This window comes from Cyprinodon tularosa, unplaced genomic scaffold (genome assembly GCF_016077235.1).
Source record: "Cyprinodon tularosa strain WSP-4 unplaced genomic scaffold, ASM1607723v1 ctg25, whole genome shotgun sequence".
Lineage (NCBI taxonomy): Eukaryota > Metazoa > Chordata > Actinopteri > Cyprinodontiformes > Cyprinodontidae > Cyprinodon > Cyprinodon tularosa.
In genome coordinates this window covers 1,341,072-1,364,838 of record NW_024038928.1, presented here as the reverse complement: position 1 = coordinate 1,364,838, position 23,767 = coordinate 1,341,072, and the positions used below count along the sequence as shown (strand labels likewise).

Genomic DNA, 23,767 nt, shown 5'->3' with positions numbered 1-23,767 from the left:
ACATGCACAGGAATATCATGTCAAAAGCTTACTGGAATTCACGTGGGCTGGTCTGCATCAAAGTCACTCCGACCCTCAAAGAATATTTATACAGATGTTCTCTGTTTTGCCAAACCTCCTCATCCATCATCTAATTGCGTACGAATAAGGCATTAGGGACTTTATTATTGCTAAGACTCATACTTGAATTTCAACATGTACTGTGTTGTTGCTAAGTAAGTATAGGGCCATGTTGTAGGATATATTCGGATTCTGATTTCTGATTCTGATCTGATATAAGACAATAAAACTGCTTCTACAGTTCTAACTGCAGAGGTCTTTTCACTGACGTCTATCTGCTGAGGTTGATCTTTTTTTTCATGTCACATTTTTAGACCTATTTCAGTTTTTTAGACATTATTTCCCATTTGTCTCCATCATCCAATGGTTTGTGTTTAAACAGTCAAACGTATGGGAAAACCTGCAAAAGTTGCTTTAAAACGATGAAGAGATAGAAAACTGCATGACAATCTGTAACTCTGTGATTAATGTGGGAGTGATCACTGGCTCTGCTTTTATAGTTCTCATGTTTTCCTGCAGCAGCTGCTTGGGAACTCTGACCATTCCATTCATCTCTGTGAACCCAGCAGCAGACATGTAACTGACTCTGTGTGTTTGCCTCATATCCATTTCATTATTATGACCGCTAATAGAAAGGAGCTTAGCGGAGAGAGGATCGGGTCGATACAAATCGACTGAGCCGGGCCCACAGATCCACAGAGGGAGGGAAAGCAGACGAAATGATCTGCTTTACCTCTGCAACTGCTGAATCTCTGCATTCATTCTGCTTGCAGTGATCAATCAAACACACACCTGTGTGTCAGATCTGTTAAACAGTTTCCTGCTCGCTGCCTGACGACCTGCGTTCATCCTCAGCTCCGAGGGTCTCTTCTCCTGTCTGTAGAATGTCACTGAGTTCTGGTAGCGTCGGTCCGTATTTCTGTGTTTGATGAAGCCGCTCTGAGCTCAGTCTGAAGATGACATCATCTTTATCGTCATCCTCATCACGGTGTCTCGCTGCGCTGAAGGAGGGAGTGGTTCATGTTCTCCATCTATGAGAGAAATAACAGCTTGTCTGTAACCTGCAGCTTCATGCTGCATAATCTGATCAGAACCAAATGAAATCAGAACCCATTCAGATTAAACATGTTGTTCTATGAATAGTATAACAGTTTTATGTCCTGTCTTTCAGAAGCCTAAATCATCCAACAGAGAAGCTTATTGCAGAAATATATCTGATCTTTAGTGTAAACATTGCTCAGTAGATTTTTACAGTAAAGTTAGTTTTAATTGGTATCATATTCAATAGAAACATTTGAGAATTTAGATATTTTTCACAATAAATTGCAAACCATTTTAAAAATGTGTAAAGGAATTTATTTTTACTCAGATCTTTCATGAGATGCAGTTAAACTCTGTTGCATTTATTCTGCTTATTGGGATTTGAAGAAATTAAAATAAAACAATCTTTGGTTTCTTCCAGTTCTTAATGAATATTAAATAACTTAATTAACAGGTTCTAGGTGGTTTCTTTGCCGCTAAATCTTTCTTCAGGTGAATAATCAAAATATCCTCTGTATCATCAATAAAGTTACACTGTCACAAAATGTTACAAATGTTTTAAGGTTTATTGAGCTCTGCATTCAGTTCTAATTGAAAAATATAGAAATGAAAAAATAGAAGAAAGAAAGAGAAACGTGACGTGATAACGTAAATTTACCTTGAGCTAGATCCAGTGTGCTAAATGTTGGTCACTTGTGTGAAATGATGAAAATCTTCTATTTAACTTAGACTCCAACAAGATGTCTATCTTTTATTATACAAACAGTATTTTATTTTAGGCCATTGATCTATTTCTACTGGTTAAGCTCATCGCAGCAACATTAAAATCCACATCTAAACCTTGCACTACCTTTATTTCAAAGATTTCAAAAAAATATTACATTTTGTAGCATAGTGGTCTTGCAGCAAAAAAGTCCTGACTTCGACTACTGGCCTAGGCCCTTTCTATATGGATTATCATGTGCATTCATGAGTTCTCTCCGGGTACTCAAGTTTCCTTCCACAGTTCAAAAACCATGACTGTTAGGTGAATTAGCATCTCTTAGTTGCACTTTATTGTGGATGGACTGATGGAACTTAAAACAAACAGAATAATGGTCAAAAACATACATATATTTATAGTGAACACCATGATTAATTATTAACAAAACTATAAACCAAGAATCAAATAGAACTTATCTGGCAACAGGAAGCAGCCACAGATCCAGCATCAATCTAAAGAACCTCAAGCTCAGATGAGGAACCAAGTCACTGACATCTATAGGTCTGGAACAGTGACGTGCGGTCAGGGGAGGCAGGTGAGGCAGTGCCTCACCAGCCATCATGGAAAGAAAGAAAATATATAATCATAAAGTAATTTAAATTGTTATATTCATCCGGTGGTTTGTACTAAAAATATTCATTTTTCATGTAGCTTCACCAATTTCGATTTTTATTTGTTCAAAATCGCTGAATTTTCTTATTTTCCCATTCAAATGCTTGGAAGCGATGCCGGTGAGGCAGCAGCGAGCTCTGCCTCACCTTGGATTGCGCAACCCCTGGCTCTGCGCTGGCTGCAAAGCGGAGAGAGCATGTTGCTGTACGGCGTCAATAAAATGGTTTAAACAAATGTAATATGTGAACTTATTTCTAATAATTTGGCTTATGTATATAATGTACAGAGCTTTTTGTCACCAACTGTGTTTGTGTAACGTGTTTCGTGTAATGAGCGATTATAAACGGCAGAGAACAAGTTCGAGGTGAGGCAGGCAGTTCTCTTGCCTCATGGCAGGGGGTGCTCAAGAGACTGAAAACATAAGGCAGGAACAGGACGGATCAAGGAAGGCTTTCTTCCCTGGCAGTGATCTCCATTGAGACAGAGAGACTTTTAAAACTGAAGGAAGATAAGGAGGACTTCTATTCATTTATAAGTAAAGGTAAGACAGTAATAACATTTATTTTGTTTTGTTTTTTAAGGAAATGTGTGTTTTGTGAGCTACAGTTTGTATGTGTAAGGATGCAGAAGTGAAACATAACCTGTAAACTGCTGTCAATCTATGCATCTATTTGCAAATCTGATTCTGATGACGTCAGTGCCTCACCAGCTATGAACCTCACCGCACGTCACTGGTCTGGAATGGGTTAAAAAGACATTTCTAGATCTTTGGTACTCCAGAAAACCAGACAGAGAACCATTGTCCACACACAGAGAAAACATGGAACCACTTACTGTAGCAAAAATCAAGTGAAAAGACATTGAAAAGACGACATTGTTTACATCCAAACGGCGTCTACATTTGGTTGAAAAATGAAAAGGGAAAAGCCGTAATTTTCAGATTGAAACCTGCTTTTGCAACACTTTTTCAACATCCATTATTGCACTAAAATGGAACAAAATCAGACCAACCAAACACAGCTCAATTTTCTACAACTATTTGTTTAAGATAGGCTCTGTGTATATGCACCTTGAAGCTCTATCTCTCCGTTTCTTTTTCCTGAAAAGAGATCACTCAGGACAAATTGTAATCTTTCTCAGATCAGAGCAGTTGCTTAGAATTTACAGAAGGCAGCAGCTCTTCTGTGTTACTACAAGAAATCTTCAATTCAGAAGCCAGAACACCGCTTAAGTTTAGGTCAGACGTCAGAATTAACAAATAGGTCAGTCAGGCTAGGCAATGACTCAGTGACTCAAAAAATCATGAGGGGCTTCCTTACACTTAAAAATCTTGATGATCTTCAAGCCTTTAGGGAAAGTATTCTGTGGACTTAAGAGATAAAAGTGGAGCTTTTGGAGGTTGTGTGTCATGTTGCATCAGCTGCAACCATTGGTCAAACATGATGGTGGTAGGGTGATGGTCTTCTGCTGCTTCTGTATTCTTGGAAACCCTCCCTGTGTCTGAGTACAAAGGAAGCAAAATGGGTGAAAACTCCTCACTAGTTTACAGAATCAGTTCATTAAAAACCAGCTATTGGGCTTAAATTTAGCTAAATTATCCTAAAAAACAATTCCTAAAATACAGATTATCAAAGCATTCCTGAAAGCAGAAAAGAGTCTGTTTTTAAGAATGAATCAGCTGGTCAGTTGTGTGTTTGTTCATATTTACAGTCTGCTGGCCATCTGTGATCAATCCATTTAATGGGAATCAGTCCAGACACAGGAGCATTTCATCTGCTCCAGTATTGATTTCTGCCTCCTTGTCCTGCTCCTTCCTGACAGGAGTTTTATAGGCTGTTGGGGCATTTTATTTATTCATGGAGATGTGAGGTTTGGAATGTCTTGGAGGTTAATTTGTGTTTTAAGAGCAGAGCCGTTAATTTGCACTTTTTTTTTTCAATGAGACACAATTCAGTGTGAAAATTAAAGGAAGGAGGAGTATCTAGAGGAAAGATATGATCACTGGCAGCTGGAAACATCACCAACTTTGTAGACAAACAGGTAAATAGATGGAAAAACTCAAATAAAATGGAGCCCGATCTAAGTGTCAAGGATTTTAAGAGTTAAACCTTTATGGACAGTTAACCGGAACATGTTTGGTTCAGATTTATTCGGGTTATGCTTCTATGTGCTGAAGTACATCCTAATGGTTGAATGGGGCTGAGGCTGTCAGCCTCCATTAGAGCAGGACTCTGCCTGCTGAGTGCATCTTCAGGCCACTTCCTCAGTTTCTAGCTCTCCATCGCTGGGTCAGAGTGGGAGACCTCAGCGATCTTCCCTCAAACACCAATGATCCTCAGAATTCCACAGCAGCAACGCTGATCAATCAGACCCAGCGGCGCTGTCCAAATAACTGCCTAATGAGCTCTGAGTTCTGATGGTATAATCACACAGCAACCAGTCAAGCTGAGATTCATCATTAATGACTGATTCATCTCATGCAATGAAATTAAACATCTTCAGCATTTATACAAAAACATCTTGACGGCATTTTGAAGGGAGCTACTGAAGTGATCGTGTAAAATTAGCTAATTAGGTTTATTGAAATGTAAACATTATAAAAGAATTTACATTACATTAAAACATTAAGCAGTTTATCCATAGTAGAGATAAATAAGAGCTGTAAGGTGATTCAGTTTAATTTCAGAGTTAACCCTATAATTACCAAATGTATCGTATTTGATAAATACGGTTTCTGAAATGTTTTGCGTCTGACACCTTTTGCATAATTTAATGGTAAAAAATTTGCTCAAAATCCTATTGTACACAATCAGATATACCTGATAACAGAGGGCAGAAGACTACACAAAAAATAATCTTGACTTATCGCATAGTAATAAATTATTAATATCAAAAATGTATTTTGGTTTTTTGTTTTTACATATTTTGTTAAAAGGCCAAATAAGGACTTCAAACCAAAAAAAGTAATTTTCTGTTTTGTTTTATTCTTCGATCGGGCTTTAAAGGGTTAAAGACCAAACACAATACAACGAATCCTCTTAATGCACTGATTGTAATTAATGTATGAACGTTTAAAATGATTCTCATGGGATAAAGTGTCATAAATATAAATGTTGGACAGGTTAAGTTTAGAAGTGACAACTTTTAATAATAAGTCATTGTATAGAATTAATCCATCTGATTTTAATATTTAAATATTTAACACTTTTGGGTTTACTGAGCTATTTATAATAAAGTCCATACTGAGATAAGTCATCCTGATGATAATATAAATATTAGTTAAACAAAAATCCATGTATACCTTATTATTAGACCTTATTATTATCAATTATTATTTGTAATTTCTTCCAAGAAATACATTCAAGTTAGAAGAAATGAGAAAAGGTTTAATAAACATTTATAAATTAAGATATTAAAACAAAATATTGGATTGCCTGATTTTTACTTTATTGACAGATTCTGGGCCTTCTTCATGTGTTTCTATAATCAAGTATTTGGTAAATCAAAAAATTCATTGTATTTCGATGTTTCTATAAAGAAAAAAATCCTTCACTTTTAGGGTTTGATCTGCTAAAGATCAGCTTTGTGCATGCATGTTTGCATGCACAAAGCTGATCTCCACACAAGGTGCAAAGAGATTTACATGCGCAAAATCTGTAGGCAGCGATACATTTTGTTCTGTTGACCAAACCATGCAAATTCATGGATGGAGGATATACAAATAAAATACCTATCAAACGCAAAGCAAATTATTAAACCTGCAATTGATTGCAGGGGCAGTGTTTTTGCATTTATATCTGGCACATTTCAAAGCCAGTTACCTTATTTAGTTACCTTAACACAATTTTTTCATCTTAGCATGAACGGAAACTATATTAACCTCAACTTTGCAATTTTTGCGGCTATTTTGGCCGCAAAATAGGTTGTCTCACTAAAACTGTTCTCTAACTGTGTTTTGGCTCAGCGATGAAATGGATCCATGTCATATCAGATTTTCCGGGTCAGGGGAGGGGGGGTTACTCTTACACAGTGATTACAGTAATCTGTGTCACAGATTTATTTCTGATCAGGCATCAAACAGACACTCCGTTCAGATCAGAAGAGAACTTCTAATGACTTTGTTTGAAAGTCTTTACCTCAGTCCTTCAATTACTTGAGCAATAGATTCTGATCAATAACAAAGTATATTAGAAAAGGTGATATAAAAAAAGGTGAAATATTAAAGCCAAGTACACCTGGTTCCTCTGGTGTATTTAAATACCAACGGGCTGCTGGAGTGATCAGCAGCCTGATCATTATTGCAGTAGAGCAGCAGCTTGCTGCCTGCTGTCGCGGCTCCGCCCAAACAAAGAAAACAGCCGCAGCCTGTCCCACTTTTTACCGGGTCACTGGGTCTTTGCAGCATCTAAGGCCTGAATATGGAAATATGACAAGGATTAGAATATGACTGTGATTCAGGACACACAGAGAGAAAAGACAGATCATAAACACATAAATGCTTAAGTACACAAAAAAACATGTTTATCTACTAAGAGTGTAGATGCAGCACAGCCTCCCTCCCCCAATGCACACCAACACACACACATTAATATCACAGCATCAAACTGCTCCTCTCTGCATTCGTCCATCTGCCTCACACTGACTCACAATTGAGAGCACAGAGACAAATTTAGCACCAGCCTCTGCTGCGACCAGCTCTTTTATTAAATGGAGTCAGTCAGAGCAAAATGGTACCGTCCTACTGGGCTCGGCGGCCATCTTTGTCCTCTGTTACCGCCTTGGTTTAGGAGGCGAGTGTTCTTGCACTGACTGAGGCGCGAGGAGCGGGCTGGGCCTCTGTGAAAATGGAGAACGAGCATCAGTGAGGCTGACACTCGGAGCCGAGCTGCTCTGTTGCCATGACAACGCTACAGGCAAAGTGGGTCAGCGGGCTTCTGCCACGCCCCTGTTGGCATGGCAACAAGACTGGTCAATTAAACCTGTGCAGCATGATGACTCACACACAAACACAGAGCAGAGCGAGGAGCTGTGTGAGTGTGACCGTGTGTTGTGGTGAGGAGGGGGGCGGATATGAACCTCTGATTGAATTCATTGGTCTTTTGTATGCAGGGTCTATAGGCGGGGCTTAGACATCAAATGCCAAGAAAGCAGAGATCTGATTGGCTCAGAGTCTTGTCAATAAAGCCCCAATACCACAGCATACCCCACCCTGAAGTTAAAGGAGAGGAGCTTCACAAGGATTGGATTCTGGGACCCCAACCTGCCTGTGGAGCAGATTTAAATGGACCAATAAGACACTTTTCCTCCTTGCCTCCCTTTTCATCCAGTGTGTTTTTCTAAGAAGTCCTTTAAGTATCAACAAAGCATCCTTTACATCTGTCCTGATATGATTGTATACAAATGTTGATCTGTACCTGGACCTGTGGAAAACCTAGCCTGACGTAGTCCTACTCAATTCTAGTCAGAATATGAGTCTGATACTGCTCCATAGAGCTGTGATTATGGGGCGTGTTTTGAACGAACCAGGAAAAAAAATGGCTCTGCACTCAATTGGATAGACCTACAACCAATAAGAGCAACGGAGTGCGTGACGCATGTTAAGCGACGCATAGTTGTTGTCAACAAAAATCAAAGCGTGCAGTTGCACGCCTAGAATAAGAAGATGAGCCTTGATCGCGTTTCTCTGTTTCTCTTTTAAAATTAATTTGCTGTCGATATCTTCTAGAACAGACCTAATAGCAGAATCTACTCACCTAAACTCTCCAGCGGCAGCCATTGTTGTTGTCACCCATGCGCGCTTTGGTCACATGGTTGATTACGTTACTGTTGATCATCTGTACATCATCGTATAAAGCCCTCCCTGACAATTTGATTGGCCCGCCAGATATTGTGCGAGCATACTTGCGCTACTATTGAACAATGCCAGACCGAACTTCCCGACCTCAAACGTTGTGGGAGGGACTAAGTTCGGAATGGCACCCAGGCTATGGAAAACCTGCTATAAATCATTTCAGCTACAGGGATCAAACCTCAGAATAGTTGTTTAGGTTAATGTTGTCCCGTAAAAATTCAAAAAAATTCAAAAAATATCCACTGGAATTTGAATTTTTTTTTATTTTTACGGAATGACTATGACCTGAATGACTGAGAACCTTCATCAGCATGTTAATGTTGTTGGTTAGCAACACAGCAAACAAAGCAACAGTGTTTTAGTAAGATAAACCTACATGTCCTTCCTGCTGCTTTCTCTGAGATAAGTGGCTGTCACCCATGGTTTAGATCAAGACAAAAGCAGCCAGGTAGTTAGAAAAACAACAGTTAATATAAAGTAAACTTTTTCTCACCTTTCAGACAAAAAAACATTAAAAAGGTTAACAATAAAGCCAAAATAAATGTTTCTTATAAATCTTGAGAATTCTGGACTGATTTTCTGTGTCAATAGCTACGTTTCTATGGGCATAAGTCATCAGAATAAACAGCTAATTAGATAAAAACATGTGTCACCTAAACATGCCAGAGTGGAATAGAATTATAATCCAACTGAGAAGGGTGCTTTATGCAGACTTACTGCTCCTTAATGCAGAAAAAAACAGAAGTTATAATCTTTGGACAAGAGTCTTTAAAATAGAAAAAAAGAAAAAAGTCAGTCACTTCATTTGGATGGGATTAAATTAATCTCAGATAATAAAGTGAAAGGTTTTGGTGTTATTTTTGATCAGGACCTGTTATTTAAATCCAAAAGAGGTTACTAGAATTTCCTTCTTTCATCTCTGGAATATTGCTAAAATTAGAAATATCCTGTCCAAGGGTGATGCTGAGAAAATTAGTTCATGCATTTGTTACTTTAAGACTATTGTAATTATTTACTATCGCTAAGTCCACAAACTGTAGTTAAAAGCCTTCAGCTGTTCCAAAATGCTGGAAGTAGAGTGGAGATAGAGTGTTAACAATTTTTGTCCAGATAAACGTTTCCCCTTGCTCTACCTCGGCCGTATTGTGGCACTGCCTTTCTTATACCTCATCTAAAATAGTGAGGTCATCCTGAGCTAATTTCTGTATTGGTGCTGCTATATGTTTAGGCTGCTGGATGACATAGGAACCACTTTTCCTCATCCTGCTTCATTCTATCTCTATCCTCCCGCTCTGCAGTATTTGCAGAGTTCCATTAATAACTTTGATCTCTCCTTTTTCTCATCATAATAGCTTCCTCTGGTCTGTTTCTGTTTGGCTGTGATCCTGAAGAGAAATCTCACCTGTGCTGCTGCTGTCTGCATCTCTGTTTATAGATGTTGGAGCTTGACCATTTTTCAGTGTAATCCTGTTTCTTTTACTTTGGCTAGCAGAATTGGTTTGAACTGAATTTAATTGAATTAGTCACTCCTTTCAGTAGGATCACTTTACAATCCTATCAGAATATTCAGACTGACATGTTTACTTGACATATGTTGAGTCTAATCACCATTTTATTCCGATTACTTATGTCCATGTAAACGTAAGCCTGGCCACTCAAACTGACCTTTATGTAATGTACAGGAGCCTAGGCCTCAAGACTGTTTGGTTTAAAACAGAGGACAATAATGCGGGTAATCTGTCCCACATCACTGGAGACTGAAATCGCAGCAAAGCGATGTGTTAAAGATCTTTAACTATGTCCCCAAAACAAGCTGTTCATATTTTTAAAATGTCAAAAAGTGCTGCCAGAGCTTTTCTTCTTTTAAATGTTTTAATGTTTTTGCTCCACTTTCTTAGCTAGTCCCACTTTATGATCAGCTCTACCTGCTCCTTTTCAGATTGATATGCTGTCTACATAAGATAAATCAGTCTGGCTGGGCAAGCCATGGAAACATAACTGTTGTCTCAATAAAATATTCACACTGTTTCTAAGCTATTGAATTTATTATTTCTTATGTTTGAATCTATAATTACCACCCAGAACCTTTTAAACCGCTTCAACATTCAATTTAATTCAGTTATTTACATAGCACCAATCCACAACACATATCATCTCAAGGTACTTTACAGAGACAATTAAACCAGACCATATAGTCGGATTGGTTCAAAGATTTTTATCTAAATAAAAGCAGCTGATTGCATCAACTCATCGACTCGACAGCAATCCCTAACACCGAGCATGCATGTATTGTAGCAACAGTGGAAAGGAAAACTCACCTTTAACAGGAAGAAAACTCCAGTAGAACCAGGCTCATTGTGAGCGGCAATCCGCCGAGACCGACTGGATTTCAAGGACACAGGAGCAGACATACAAAAGTAATCAGAGATACAAAAAGTAACTGTCAATCACCCTCTCCGGGAAACACACAGCCAAGCAGACCAGCTCCAAGCCAGCTTCCAAGTCAGAGGATGAAAGACAGCACATTCAGTTAGTCACAGTAAGAGAAACAGAACTACACCGAAAAACAGGCCATGCTCCAACATCTTTAAACAAAGGTGTTGATAACAGCACTGCTGATATTTCTCTCCAGGATGGAGCCACAGCCAAACAGGAACACACCAGATGAAGCAATATGATGCGAAAAAACAGATATAGCATCAAGTTAAAAGTTGAACTAACAAATACTGCAGAATGGGATAGAAGAGAGTGAAAAACATTGATGAAAAGTAGACACTATGTCCTCCATCAGTCTAAGCCTATAGCAGCATTTCTATAGAGATATCTCAAGATAACCTGAGCCACTACTATAAGCTCTATCAAAAAAAAAAAACAGTCATATTATGCTATTATGCTATTCTCCTGAATGAGAAAAAGCTCAGTTTTTAATAAGAGCACCATGGATACAAGAAACTCACTGTATAGTTTTATTTAAAAGCATGGAGATTGAGCAAGTAAATAATATGATCTGCCAATGAATGAATATTTTCACTCATAAAATAAGATTGAAATAAAGGTATTAATGATGCAGTCTTTTTTTTTCTTATTTCAAACCAAATGATTTTATTCAACTGGCAAATTATCTTACAGGTTAGATCTGCTAAAATCAAGGGAAAATACACTGCAATAAATGGAAATACAATGAGTCCATCTTTCTTTAGTCTACCTTCAGTCTGTCTAGGAGACAAACTATTCACTGTTAAAGAGGTCCAGCATCTGCACTGCAAAAATGATCTTAAAATGAGTAAAAATTTCTTAAATTAAGGGTATTTACCCTTAATTTAAGCAGGTAAATAAGATGATTTGCCAATGGAATTAGTATTTTTACTCTTAAAATAAGCTATCTAGATAAAATGCACTTGAAATAAGACAATGCAATTGTTTTTTCTTATTTTAAGTGAAATTGTCTTGTTCTATTGGCAAAGTGTCTCACTTAAATCCTTAATTCAAGAAAAAATGCACATATTTTAAGAAGAAATGACTTATTTACGGTAGATTTAATTTTTTTTGCAGTGACCCTGGTTGGAGGGTAAAGCCTAGTTTGGGTCACAAGGAGTGAAAAAGGAAATAAGGGAATGTTTTATGCCGACGCATTTCACAGATGAGACATCTTTCTGCAGCAGTAAGTCGACCTGCATTGTTAGAAACAGAAGGAATTACTGAGCCTTAACCCAGGAGATCCAATGATAAACAGTCAGAGTAGAAATCCCTGCAGCCAGCAGCTGATCTGATTTATTTCAGGTCTGTCACAGGTCACGGTCCAGGTCCAGGTCTGTGTTAAGCACTGTGAAGAGGAGAGAGATGGGGCATGAATGCAGTGATATTAACGGCTTAAAGGGTTTGAAACCAGGTTTATAACGTTAAATCAAATCTAATCAAAACCTTTTCTGAGTTCTTTTGTTTCTTTACGGTTAAATCTTTATTAATTTTTAGCTGGAAATCATAATTAAATCTGAAACAACAGCCTGTTCTGGGTTCTTTATAGTTTTTTAGATGTGCGTGCAGGAAAACATTCGAAAGATTCAGCCCACTGCGAAAAAAAATGAATAAATAGATAAGCCAATTTTTCTTAAAGGGATAGTTCGGGATTTTTGACATGAATCTGTATGGCATCCCCATCACCAGTGTCATGCAATCACACTGACTTACCCCTGGCAGCGTCCTGTGAGCAGAGTTCTCGTCCAGTTTTGGTCAAGCCGAAAGTAGTCCGGCAGGTTTGCTAGACCCAGCGAAATAAAACGTTTTTCTTCCCAAAACATTATGTGTTCAAAAGAGTGATTTTTTTGCATCCCAAAAACATTGTAGTGGAAAAAGTCACACGTCGTTATCAATTGGTCCTATTTTCTCTCTGTTCGTATCAGTGCGCGCCGTCATTCAGACAGCTAGGGCCTACTAACCTGACAACAGCCAGATGCATGTCTCCCTCCGCCCAGCTAGGAGCTAGGCGGAGGGAGACATGCATCTGGCTGTTGTTGAGCTCGCTGTCTGAATGACGGCGCGCACTGATACGAACAGAGAGAAAATAGGACCAAGTGATAACGACGTGTGACTTTTTCCACTACGATGTTTTTGGGATGCAAAAATATCACTCTTTTGAACACATAATGTTTTGGGAAGAGAAACGTTTTATTTCGCTGGGTCTAGCAAACCTGCCGGACTACTTTCGGCTTGACCAAAACTGGACGAGAACTCTGCTCACAGGATGCTGCCAGGGGTAAGTCAGTGTGATTGCATGACACTGGTGATGGGGATGCCATACAGATTCATGTCAAAAATCCCGAACTATCCCTTTAAAATACGTTTATTTTCTCTTATATCAAGCAGGTAGATGGTATATATTTTAATAAATAAGAGGATTAGCATTTGTAAACAGAAAGTAATCCCAATATCTTATTTCAAGTGGATATCTAACTAAATAACTAATTTAAGGGCAAAAATACTAATTTCGTTGGCAGATAATCTTACTTACCTGCTTCAATTAAGAACAAATATTCTTTTAAACAAAATCTGACTTAATATTAAATTCTGAATTTTCAGTGCAGTATCATGGATGTAAGGAGGTCCCAGGTTTTGCCCACAGAGAGAGTCTATCCTTCAGAGCTGGACTTTCTTCTCACGCCTTATCCAAGTTGAAGCAACAAATCAGAACTACGTTGTTCACTAGTTTCACTATTACTACTTCCTTTTAGAGCCTGGCTGGCCATTTACTCCATGCCCTTTAATAAACTGGGATTATCTGGATTAAACTTTATTGGGGGACAAAAACAGAACTACAGTAAAATATTTAGCTAAAACAAGAACAGAAAAACGTTCCTTAGATCTGAAGGATGATCTCCAACATGCATTATTGGAGCTGAAGGAGGATTCTCTGCAATTAATCTAATCTTTATGGAGGAAAGGACCCTTCTAACCAGCCTGAGGCGTCAGAGGGAAATGTGACTGATAATTAAAGACTCTAATTAAATATTGCAACCTTTAAACAAGAAACTTCTCTGCTACCTTTTACACAGTGCTTTCATTCTATCTCAGGATGAGCCTCTGGGTTGGTGTCATCAGCGTCTGCTCAGCTTCGCTTTAGTTTCTTACAGCTTTTATTCTTTTTTGACTTTTAGAGAAGAGTTTTACTGGAAAGAACCACTCTGTTCAGCAGGTCTATGCAGAAAGCCTCTGAACTTACCAGTGAACAACAGTCATTCACTGGAAAAATTATCTAGAAATAAGTAAATATTTTCTAAATTAAGTGCATTTATACTTAATTTAAGTAGGTTAATGAGAAAGTTTGCCAATGGAATGAGTATTTTTACTCTTAAAACAAGATAATTAGATAATATGCACTTGAAATAAGACAATGCAATTTTTTCTTATTTTAAGTGTAATTTGTCTTGTTCCATTGGCAAAATGTGTCTTTTACCTCCTCAATCCAAGAAAAATTCACTTATTTTAAGAAAAATTATTATCTAGATTTTGATTTTTTCCAGTGTTCAGTTTTTAGCTCCTGGTTGATTTTTGTATCTGTTCCAAATGTCTGAATGTTTCCAAAGAACACTTCATCTGTTACTGGAGGAGAAACGTTGATTTCTAACTGTCTTTGAGGTTCTGTTCGGCGTCCCATTTCTTTTAACAACTCATCAAAACCGGGAACACCAGAAAACATGGGATTAGGTAACATCAAGATACAAGAAACCATAAAGCTGCAGCAATGAGCAGCATATTGGATTCAAAATGTCTCCATGATAACCAGCAGATGCTGTCCACATGCCAACTGGTTTGGGAGGTAAACTTCTACCACCAAAAACATAAACATGGCTTTTATTATCCTCTACTAGGCCTTTAACTGGACTGCAGAGGAGATCGATTCAGCTACAGATGCAGAAGCAGGTCTGAGGTGAAACAAAGGATGAAAATATGGAAAAATGTTTTTATGCTTCCTGTCAGGCATGGTGGAGGTTCTGTGATGCTGGGGACATTTTCTCTTCTTAAAGAATTCAAGAGCCTCGTTGGAATGTACTGCATTGGGCCTTAACAAATAATCAAAAGTTAAGTTTTGTTTAGAAAAACAAACAATCTGCATATTTTGGTGGATTTTTTTCAGAGTTAAGATAATACAATTTGTACATTTTTAGATCAACTAATGACTTTTAATAAGTCAAATTAATAGAGCAGTAAAAAGGATCAAGCTTGATGTGTGACTCCATTTGCAACAGGCCTAAAAAGTAAAAACACACCTGAGAGGACATCAGACGTGCTGCATCAGGGTGAAAGTGCAGTATTAGACAAAATGCTCTGAGTGTTTGGTTTCCCAAATCGGGACAATTGGGCCGACACTCAGATTTTAGACTTTGAATCAAACTATCATAGTGATTTTAGGAAATGTCTTCACGGGGACATGATGATTGTTTTTAACACATAGAAGAAGCTCAGGCTGTGGTTAAACTTAAACCACCTACATGTGTTTTAGTAAGAGGTCTGATTCTGCTGGTTCTGATCCGTTTAAGAGCTGCAATGAGTTTTATATTCCAGCCACTGTGTTTCCATGGCATTGCCACACATGTGATGATGATGAGGATGCTGATGAGGATGATGAGGATGACGGAGATGAGGGTGGCAATAATGAAAATGGGAGGGATTCTGATGATGAGGTGGAGGAAGACAGTTGTGATGAAGAAGACAACAGAGAAATTATATGATATATGTACAATATAATATATATATATTATATTGATGAGGATGATGATGATTACTAGAATTATTTCAATGATGATGATTATGTTCTCTTTCAGGCTGTAAGGAGTGCTGTGAGCGATGCGTCGGCAGCCTTCCCTGGGCATCGCTCATCGCCACCATCCTCCTCTACATGGGCGTGGCCTTGTTCTGTGGGTGTGGCCACGAGGCTCTGAGTGGCACCGTCACTATCCTCCAGAACTACTTTGAGGTGATGCGAGCTCCTGGGGGCGTCCTGGACGTGTTTACCATGTAAGTGACCCTTCCAAAGAGGCTAATAAAGAAGTCTGGATTTCTCTGGACCATAGTTTAGCTCTGCTCTTCCTCATAATCTCAATTTCTATCAGGCTGACAATGATATCAGGAAGAAAAAGCTGCTGAGCAACAAAAACATTTTTTCTCCAAAAAATTGCAAATATAATGTGTATAATTTCATTGTAAATTTGAAGAAGAATAATTGGCTAAAACGCTTAATGCAGAAAAAAAATGGTTTATCTTTGACTGTAAATTTCCTAACCTGCCCAGGTATTTAGATTTATTTTGGTCTGTTAAATATATAGATTAGATTTAATAATTTATTTATGAGCTTTACCCGCTGCTACACATTCATAGAAACAGCTGGAAGCAATGTTGCCCAGCAAAGAAAGAAGAAGCTCCTAGATCAGACCTTTTTGCAGACTCTGCCTGTGCAGGAGTTGGTTGTCTGCAGCTCCAACCATACAAATTCCAGAAACAAGCATATTAGATGTTCCAGCCGCATGAACACGGCTGGGTGTGACTGTCTGTGCTGTATGATCGATCAGTTCAGGGTGTCGTTGCCTCTCACTGTGACCAGCTAGCTGTCCTCCTCTGACCCTATGGGTCTGAGCTTAAGGTACAGGATGTATAATCACTATTTTATCATCTTTGCCTTTATTTACCAAACTACAAGCAGCCTAAATGTTTCAATTAGTTGGTTTTACTCTTTTTTCTGAAAGGAAAGGATATAATGGACAGAGGCATAGAAATAAATGTTAACCAAAAATCACTGTGTTAAAATAAATCTGGATTTTAATCTGGAGATCATTTCTGGGGCACAAACTCTTCCCATCACAGAAAATAATAGCAAATCTGTTATTATGGAGATAATTTTGGCCCTACATTTTTGCAAGAGCAAAACATATTTTGTTAATTAAACTTTGAAAACAAAGAAATGCAATCCAGAAATGAAACTTGGAAAATGTTCATATTTTTAAAAAGTTTTTTTTAAGGTTTTTTTAAGGTTTTTTTTTTTTTTTCTTGGATATTTACGGTAGAGGATTAGGGCCACTGAAAAAAAAAGTAAACTGATTTTTAAATTTTATTTCAGTTTAACATGGGAAAAAAGTCAGAATTCTGACTTTAATCTCAAAATTCTGACTTTAATCTCAGAATTCAGTCAGAATTCTGAGATTAAAGTCAGAATTCTGAGATTAAAGTCAGAATTCTGAGATTAAAGTCAGAATTCTAAGAAAATAGTCAGAATTCTGAGATTAAAGTCAGAATTCTGAGATTAAAGTCAGAATTCTAAGAAAAAAGTCAGAATTCTGAGATTAAAGTCAGAATTCTAAGAAAAAAGTCAGAATTCTGAGATCAAAGTCAGAATTCTGAGATTAAAGTCAGAATTCTAAGAAAAAAGTCAGAATTCTGAGATTAAAGTCAGAATTCTGAGATTAAAGTCAGAATTCTAAGAAAAAAGTCAGAATTCTGAGATTAAAGTCAGAATTCTAAGAAAAAAGTCAGAATTCTTAGATTAAAGTCAGAATTCTAAGAAAAAAGTCAGAATTCTGAGATTAAAGTCAGAATTCTAAGAAAAAAGTCAGAATTCTGAGATTAAAGTCAGATATCTGACTTTTTTCCTATACTTTACTGAAATAAATTTTAAAAAATCAGTTAACTTTTTTATTTTTTCCAGTGGCCCTAATCCTCTTCCGTAGATATTTTACATTTACATTACAGATTTGCAAATTGTCATTTTATTTTTCAGATTGAGTTTTACAAAGTACATTCTCTTTAAATTGCGCTCTACAGATCACATTCTCTGCCCATTCAAAACACTTGAAATTTTTTTCCCCCTGTTCACTCAAGAGAAAAGCCCGCCCCAAAACATTAGAACTCAAATCTGAATTGTAAAACTGTACATGAAATAATGTTACTATAAAACCTAATCTGAAAAAGACAAATTTGACCAAAAAAAAAACTAAACCTGTAGAAAAAGTTTGAAAAACATAAAATACAGAAAATGCCCTGAGATGTACTGGTGACCCTGTCTTTGCGCCGATAAGCACCAATCACGACCCTGACAGATTAAACTGGAGAAAATGGATGTATGGAAAATCTGAAGAATAACATTTTAAAAAATCTGAGACAACAGTTAAAATCCTCTTAAAAATCTTTTATTTTCATTAAGATGTTTTGTTTCTGGATTGCAGTATTTTTAAAGTATCTATTTAGAAAATGTGTTCTGTGCGAGCCACAATAATGGAACATAATAAATAATTTGCTCCATCTGTGACAGAACCTCTAGACTATGTGTTCTGATCAGGGCCGCCGTCCTGCCAAATCCGAACCCCCTCCTCCAAAACATCTCAGCCTGATTTCTGTCATTGTTCCCGAATGATGATTTAGCTGCAGATTCAGTAAGCGGCTGGGTGCAAACATCAACATGTAAACAGATAAATATTCATGGATTCATTGAACGCTGTGAGTGTTTGTGTCCTTTTCTCAGCATCGACATCCTGAAGTACATCATCTACGGCCTCGCAGCTGGTTTCTTTGTGTTCGGAGTGCTGCTGCTGGTGGAGGGCTTTTTCACCACTGGAGCCATCAGGGATCTCTATGGCGAGTTCAAGATCACCGCCTGCGGACGCTGCCTGACTGCATTCGTAAGAGAAACCCCAGATCCCACGGAAGATTTTCCGAACAAACTGTGTTTGTGTGTTCAGATTGGTCCAAACAGCGAGTAAAACCGAAAGGGAACCAATATGCATTAAAGGTTAACAGCAGAAACGCCTGTAAAATCCTGCGTGGTTCACTTTTGCTGTAAAATCTCAGTGAAATTTATTGAAATTTGTCCATTGAAGCTTTTTGTCTCACATTTAGTTCTGTGTCAGTGCCAGAGGTGGAAAGAGTACTAAAAAATTTTAATTGAGTAAAAGTATCTTTACTTTGCCTAAATTCTACTCAGAGTAAAAGTAAAATTACCCATCTCAAAATTTACTCAAGTAAAAGTACAAAATTACTTTATTTAAAATGTAATTTAAGTAAAAGTTACTTAGTTACTTTGAGTTATTTAATGCAAAAAAGGATGAGTCGTGAATCGAATTGAGCACAAGGTGTTTTAATCGATTTCGAGGTGTATTTCAGTGGACATCCACACTTGAAAAAGATCAGCTGAGCTAAAGAACATACTTGCTCACAGCACAAGGACAGTCACAACCTGAACCATAAAGTGCAAACAATTTTCAATCCTAGTATCCAACAGACAACACCATGATAACTAACTTACCGCCACCTTTTTTCGTAAATTGGATGTTGATGTTTTAAAAGCCGAAAGCTCCGTTTTGTAGGGCAGGCACATGTTGCACTGCATTATCACATTGTTCCCTTTTGTAAACAAATATTCCTTCCAAATATGGCCAAGGGTTTTTCTGGCTTTCATCTCCAGAATATGTTTCCTCTTCAGGCCTTTCCTCATCCATACTCCCTAAGTTGTGTGTCATGTTGAGGTTTAGGTGTCTAACCCACATGCAGAAACACTCACTGAGGCAGGAAAAAGTTTAAAGGTTTATTTACAAATATTTACAAAATGTGAACTGGAACTTGGCTGGTCAGACTGGTCACGGCAGGATCACCACTGGGGAGGACAGAGAAGTTAGAGGAGTTCCAGGTAAACTGCAGTTTACAGATGTAGGAGAAAATACCTGCTCCGAGGTGGAACGGATCAGCAGGGGGGGGAACCTTGAGGGTCCAGAGGCTAGTCGGCGGGCAGAGGGCTGAGGGCAGAGGCAGAGGCTGAACTGAGTGCAGGCAGGCAGATTCCAGACAGAGATATTCTCCAGGATTTCAGGTTATCTGACAGGATTGGATCTGTGAAGCAGAGAGAAACAGGTTCAGGCAGGTTCACAAAAATTAGGGAAAACAGATCTGAGAGGCTGGCTCAGGTTTTGCTGGTACCATTACTGGCAAACACTCTGGCAGGGAAGTGTTAGCCCCCTCCTCCTTAAATAGGGCTTCCTGATTTTTTCGCCATCAGTATTTTTTTTTTTTTTTTACTCATTAATGTGAGGGGGTTTTAAATGTAGCAAAGTAAAACTACTTAGGTAAAAATTTTCTCTGTCATTGGAGAGATTAGGTCTTAAAAAAACAAAGGTTGATAGAATCTGCTGAAAAAGAAGAGAAGCTGGCAACTATTTTGGCGTAACAAGCTCCAGGCCACCCGTCCTATAATAGCAGCAGCATCAAGTTTCGTCAGCCTCATAAACTTTGATTACATTTCCAAAATGGATTTGATTTCAAAGTAAGAAGGGTCCCTAAATCCAATCCTACTGAGGGCCTTCCATATACACGCCCTTCTCTGCAGCTCAAACATCTTAAAGTTCAAAGGTTGAGGTTTAGTCATGTGCTTTAAAGGTACAGATAACAGAAACACTTATTTTTAATGATTAATAACCTAAAAATAAAAATTATTTAGCAAATACAAAATGTCTCTTCAATATAATTAATGATTACGAAAAGATCAATACTACTAAAAACCAGTTTAATCAGAAGATCAGTTGTACGGTAAATGGCCTCCCTGTACTGTATGCTGTTTGTCACTTTATTTTAGTAACAAATGGGTTATGACGTCGGACTCCTGTGGGGGAAGGACTCAGAGACAGATGAGCTTTGTCCACTTCTGGCCAGGAAGATTTATAGGCCCACATCTGTAGTTTCCTGAACCGTGAAAAGGAAAAGGTTTTCTAACGTTGGCCTCTGGAGACAACAACACAGAACAGAGAGCAAGAGAGAGAAAAACACTCTGACACACTATGTGTCTCAGTGTGAAACTGACTCATGGATCACAAACTGGATGACTACTGGCACAGTGTAACATCTCAGAACTCTTCTGCTATGGTACTCCTCTCGCTGCCAACGGCTGCTTCTGTCCAAATTCTTCTAGAATGTGGAGTATAGTCATGGGCATGATGTGATTTTACAGGTGATTATTGTCCAGAACTCCACAAACGATGCAAGAAGCTGCAAAAGCAGAAGGATAGCAGGCATGTTGGTAAAAACAAACCTGCAACGCAAAGAATGAGAGGATGTTTGGTGTGAAGAGAGACAATCTGAAACACTGCTGAGGAGAGGAAAGGGACCAAACTGGTCGACATGATAATGTGAGGAACTATCAGCCCTTCAGTTTAGACTTACTGAATTTTGTCCAATCATTGTGCACGCAAATAATCTGTTTAATAAATAGTAATTTGATTTACAAAAAATGAAGTCTAGGAATTGAATTTTGAAAACTTCTTGATAAAAAAAAAAGGCATTCACAATAACTCTGCTTTTTTTGTGATTGTTACAACTTGCATTATTTATATTCTGTTTCTACAGTAAGGAGTAAAGATACATTTCTGTTGGTACACATTTTTACTGGTATATCTGCATGTCAGAATAATTGTTCACACTGGGCTTAAAATTGTCTTAAAGTTGTTTAGGTTTGGAGGACCCGAATGCAGAGACGAGTTGGCAGAGGTGAATTTAAGTGTTTTAATAAGGTTCACAGGCACTGATGCAGGAATCAAAAAATCCAACAAAAAATAACTCACGAACCAGAACCTAGGAGACATCAGGGGAAAACAGAAATCTAGGAACCAGGAAGACACGAGGAAGGCAGACAGACGACTGACGAGAGGTTAGACGAGGATCCAGCAAACAGGAACTGAAGAGGGAGGGCTTTTAAAGGGGACAGAGACAGGGAGATGGCTAATGAAGGAATTGAAAACAGGTGAGGGCTGAACAGAAAACAGAGCAAGAGAAAGAGGACACAAGAGGGCAGCAGAGGACAACAAATGGAAAACCTGGAAGACAGGAACTAATAAGAAAACAACAACAAAATAATAATAATCAAATAACTAGGATAAAGAAACATGGTGAAAAGAAAACTAAACACTAGAAATCAAGGAGCCAAAGAAAAACATAACAGAAACAGAAACCTAACAAAAATGAAGAGAATGTGATCTATGAAACACAATCAGAAAAGAATGCATTCCATAAAACTCAAATAGTTTTACTGGATGGAAATGCAGGAAAGAGGTTTTCTTGTTCATTTTCTTCCGAACAAAAGTGAGAATCTCTCTGTTTTAACTGGCTTCCTATGAGTTGAGAGCTCACTGTCATCTACTAGAGAAATGTTCGATTCTTTTTACCTGAAATATGGAAGCTCGCTTTGGTCTCTGCTGACCTCTAACTCTGTATCCTTTCTTCCTGTTTCCAGCTGATGGTTCTGGCCTACCTCTTCTTCCTGGTGTGGCTCGGGGTGACAGCGTTCACCAGCCTCCCTGTCTTCATGTACTACAACGTTTGGTCCATGTGTAAGAACATCAGCTCGGTGGAGGGGACCAACCTCTGCCTTGACCTGCGTCAGTTTGGTGAGTACCATTGTCGGGTTCATAAATAGGTTTTTTCTTAAGAAGAACTGAAATACAGACTTATCGATACAATTCCTGCAGGAAGGAGAGACAGTTGAACCCCAGACTTAAACACAGTGTCTCCCACTGGAGCTCCTCTGCAGAGCGTTTATTAACAGAACATGTCGCATGGTTACAAACAGAGTTCTGACAGAACAATTGATCAGTTTATGAATACAGGACGCTCCATCAGAATGACAAGGCAGGATGGTCTCCTGACTGAATCATGAGACAGGAGTGGAGCATCCCCTTTCAAAAATGTTTCATAAGCACACATTAATTTTATAATCATCACTGAATAAACCTGACAACCATCAGAACAGAAAACCTCAGACCTACTGACTCTCATACCTACCGGCATTTACCTCTAAACTGTGTCAGTATCTCCATGTTTACCTCTTTTATTTCTAAAACGTTTATCTGGGAAGAACAAAAAAAAATTAATCACCACATTATATATTACTAGAAGTTATAACATGGATTGTTTCCTAAAAGTTAATTTACTAAATGTTCCCACATCCTGTTTAAAAGACTTTCTCATGTTTCTATGATTGCTCTTTATTTCGTGCTTTGCACGAAAGATGCTATTATCATCTACTGATGATAATAGATTTTATTCGAATCTTTTAAAAAACAGGGTTTGCTAATAAATCTGCAAATTGTTTTCATGACTAGATGCTTTTATTAGTGATTATTATGAGATCTTAAAATTCATCCATTTCGATCCTAAGCGTTTTTCCTCAGGAGTGAGGATGGATTTACTTTGGTCTGTTTGGATGATAGGAACATTTTTATTGGTTAATATGTGCATGAAGTGTTTATATTGGGCTTGAAGTAAAGAGAATGTGATCTGTAAAACGTAGAATACAAGAATACACTTTTAAAATTCAATCTGAACAAGACAAATAAAAAAATTTTACTTTGCCCCACTAGCATGGAAAACTACAAAATTGGAATCAGAAACTATCCACATTTATTCTTCTGGGGCAAATGAAATTTCTTTAAAGAAAAAAAAATAAAATAACAAAAAGGTACAGTTTTGAGAATGCAGGGACTATACAAATATTGAAAAGAGACAATTTAGTGCTTTTTTCACATCCATCACTGCAGCTAAAAAAATAAAAACCCACACACATCATAAATGTACAGATATTTTCAATAAAATAGAATCAACCCTTCCTAGATATGATCATGGAGACGAATCCAGCTCAGCCCTAATTATCTAGAAGAAATGTTTCCACCTCTTTAAAATTAAATATTAATCTGTATGGAATGTCTTTTAAGTGTGTATAAGTGTGTTTACCGTTCCCTAATTTTTCTTCACTACATATAAATACAGTCACCGGCCAGTTTATTAGGTACCCCATGCTAGTAACGGGTTGGACCCCCTTTTGCCTTCAGAACTGCCTCAATTCTTCATGGCATAGATTCAACAAGGTGCTGGAAGCATTCCTCAGGGAGTTTGGTCCATATTGACATGATGGCGTCACA

At 37.9% G+C, this 23,767-nt stretch overlaps 1 protein-coding gene across 1 annotated transcript in view; it reads left to right on the top strand.

Annotated features, from left to right (window-relative positions):
- LOC119785507 (neuronal membrane glycoprotein M6-a-like) overlaps positions 1-23,767 on the top strand; it is a 35,692-nt gene that overhangs the window by 5,782 nt on the left and 6,143 nt on the right. The window contains exons 2-4 of the mRNA XM_038288219.1: positions 15,647-15,839; positions 18,334-18,490; positions 22,084-22,237. Of these exons, the coding sequence (XP_038144147.1) occupies positions 15,647-15,839; positions 18,334-18,490; positions 22,084-22,237 (504 nt within the window). The remainder of the gene's footprint in view (positions 1-15,646; positions 15,840-18,333; positions 18,491-22,083; positions 22,238-23,767) is intronic.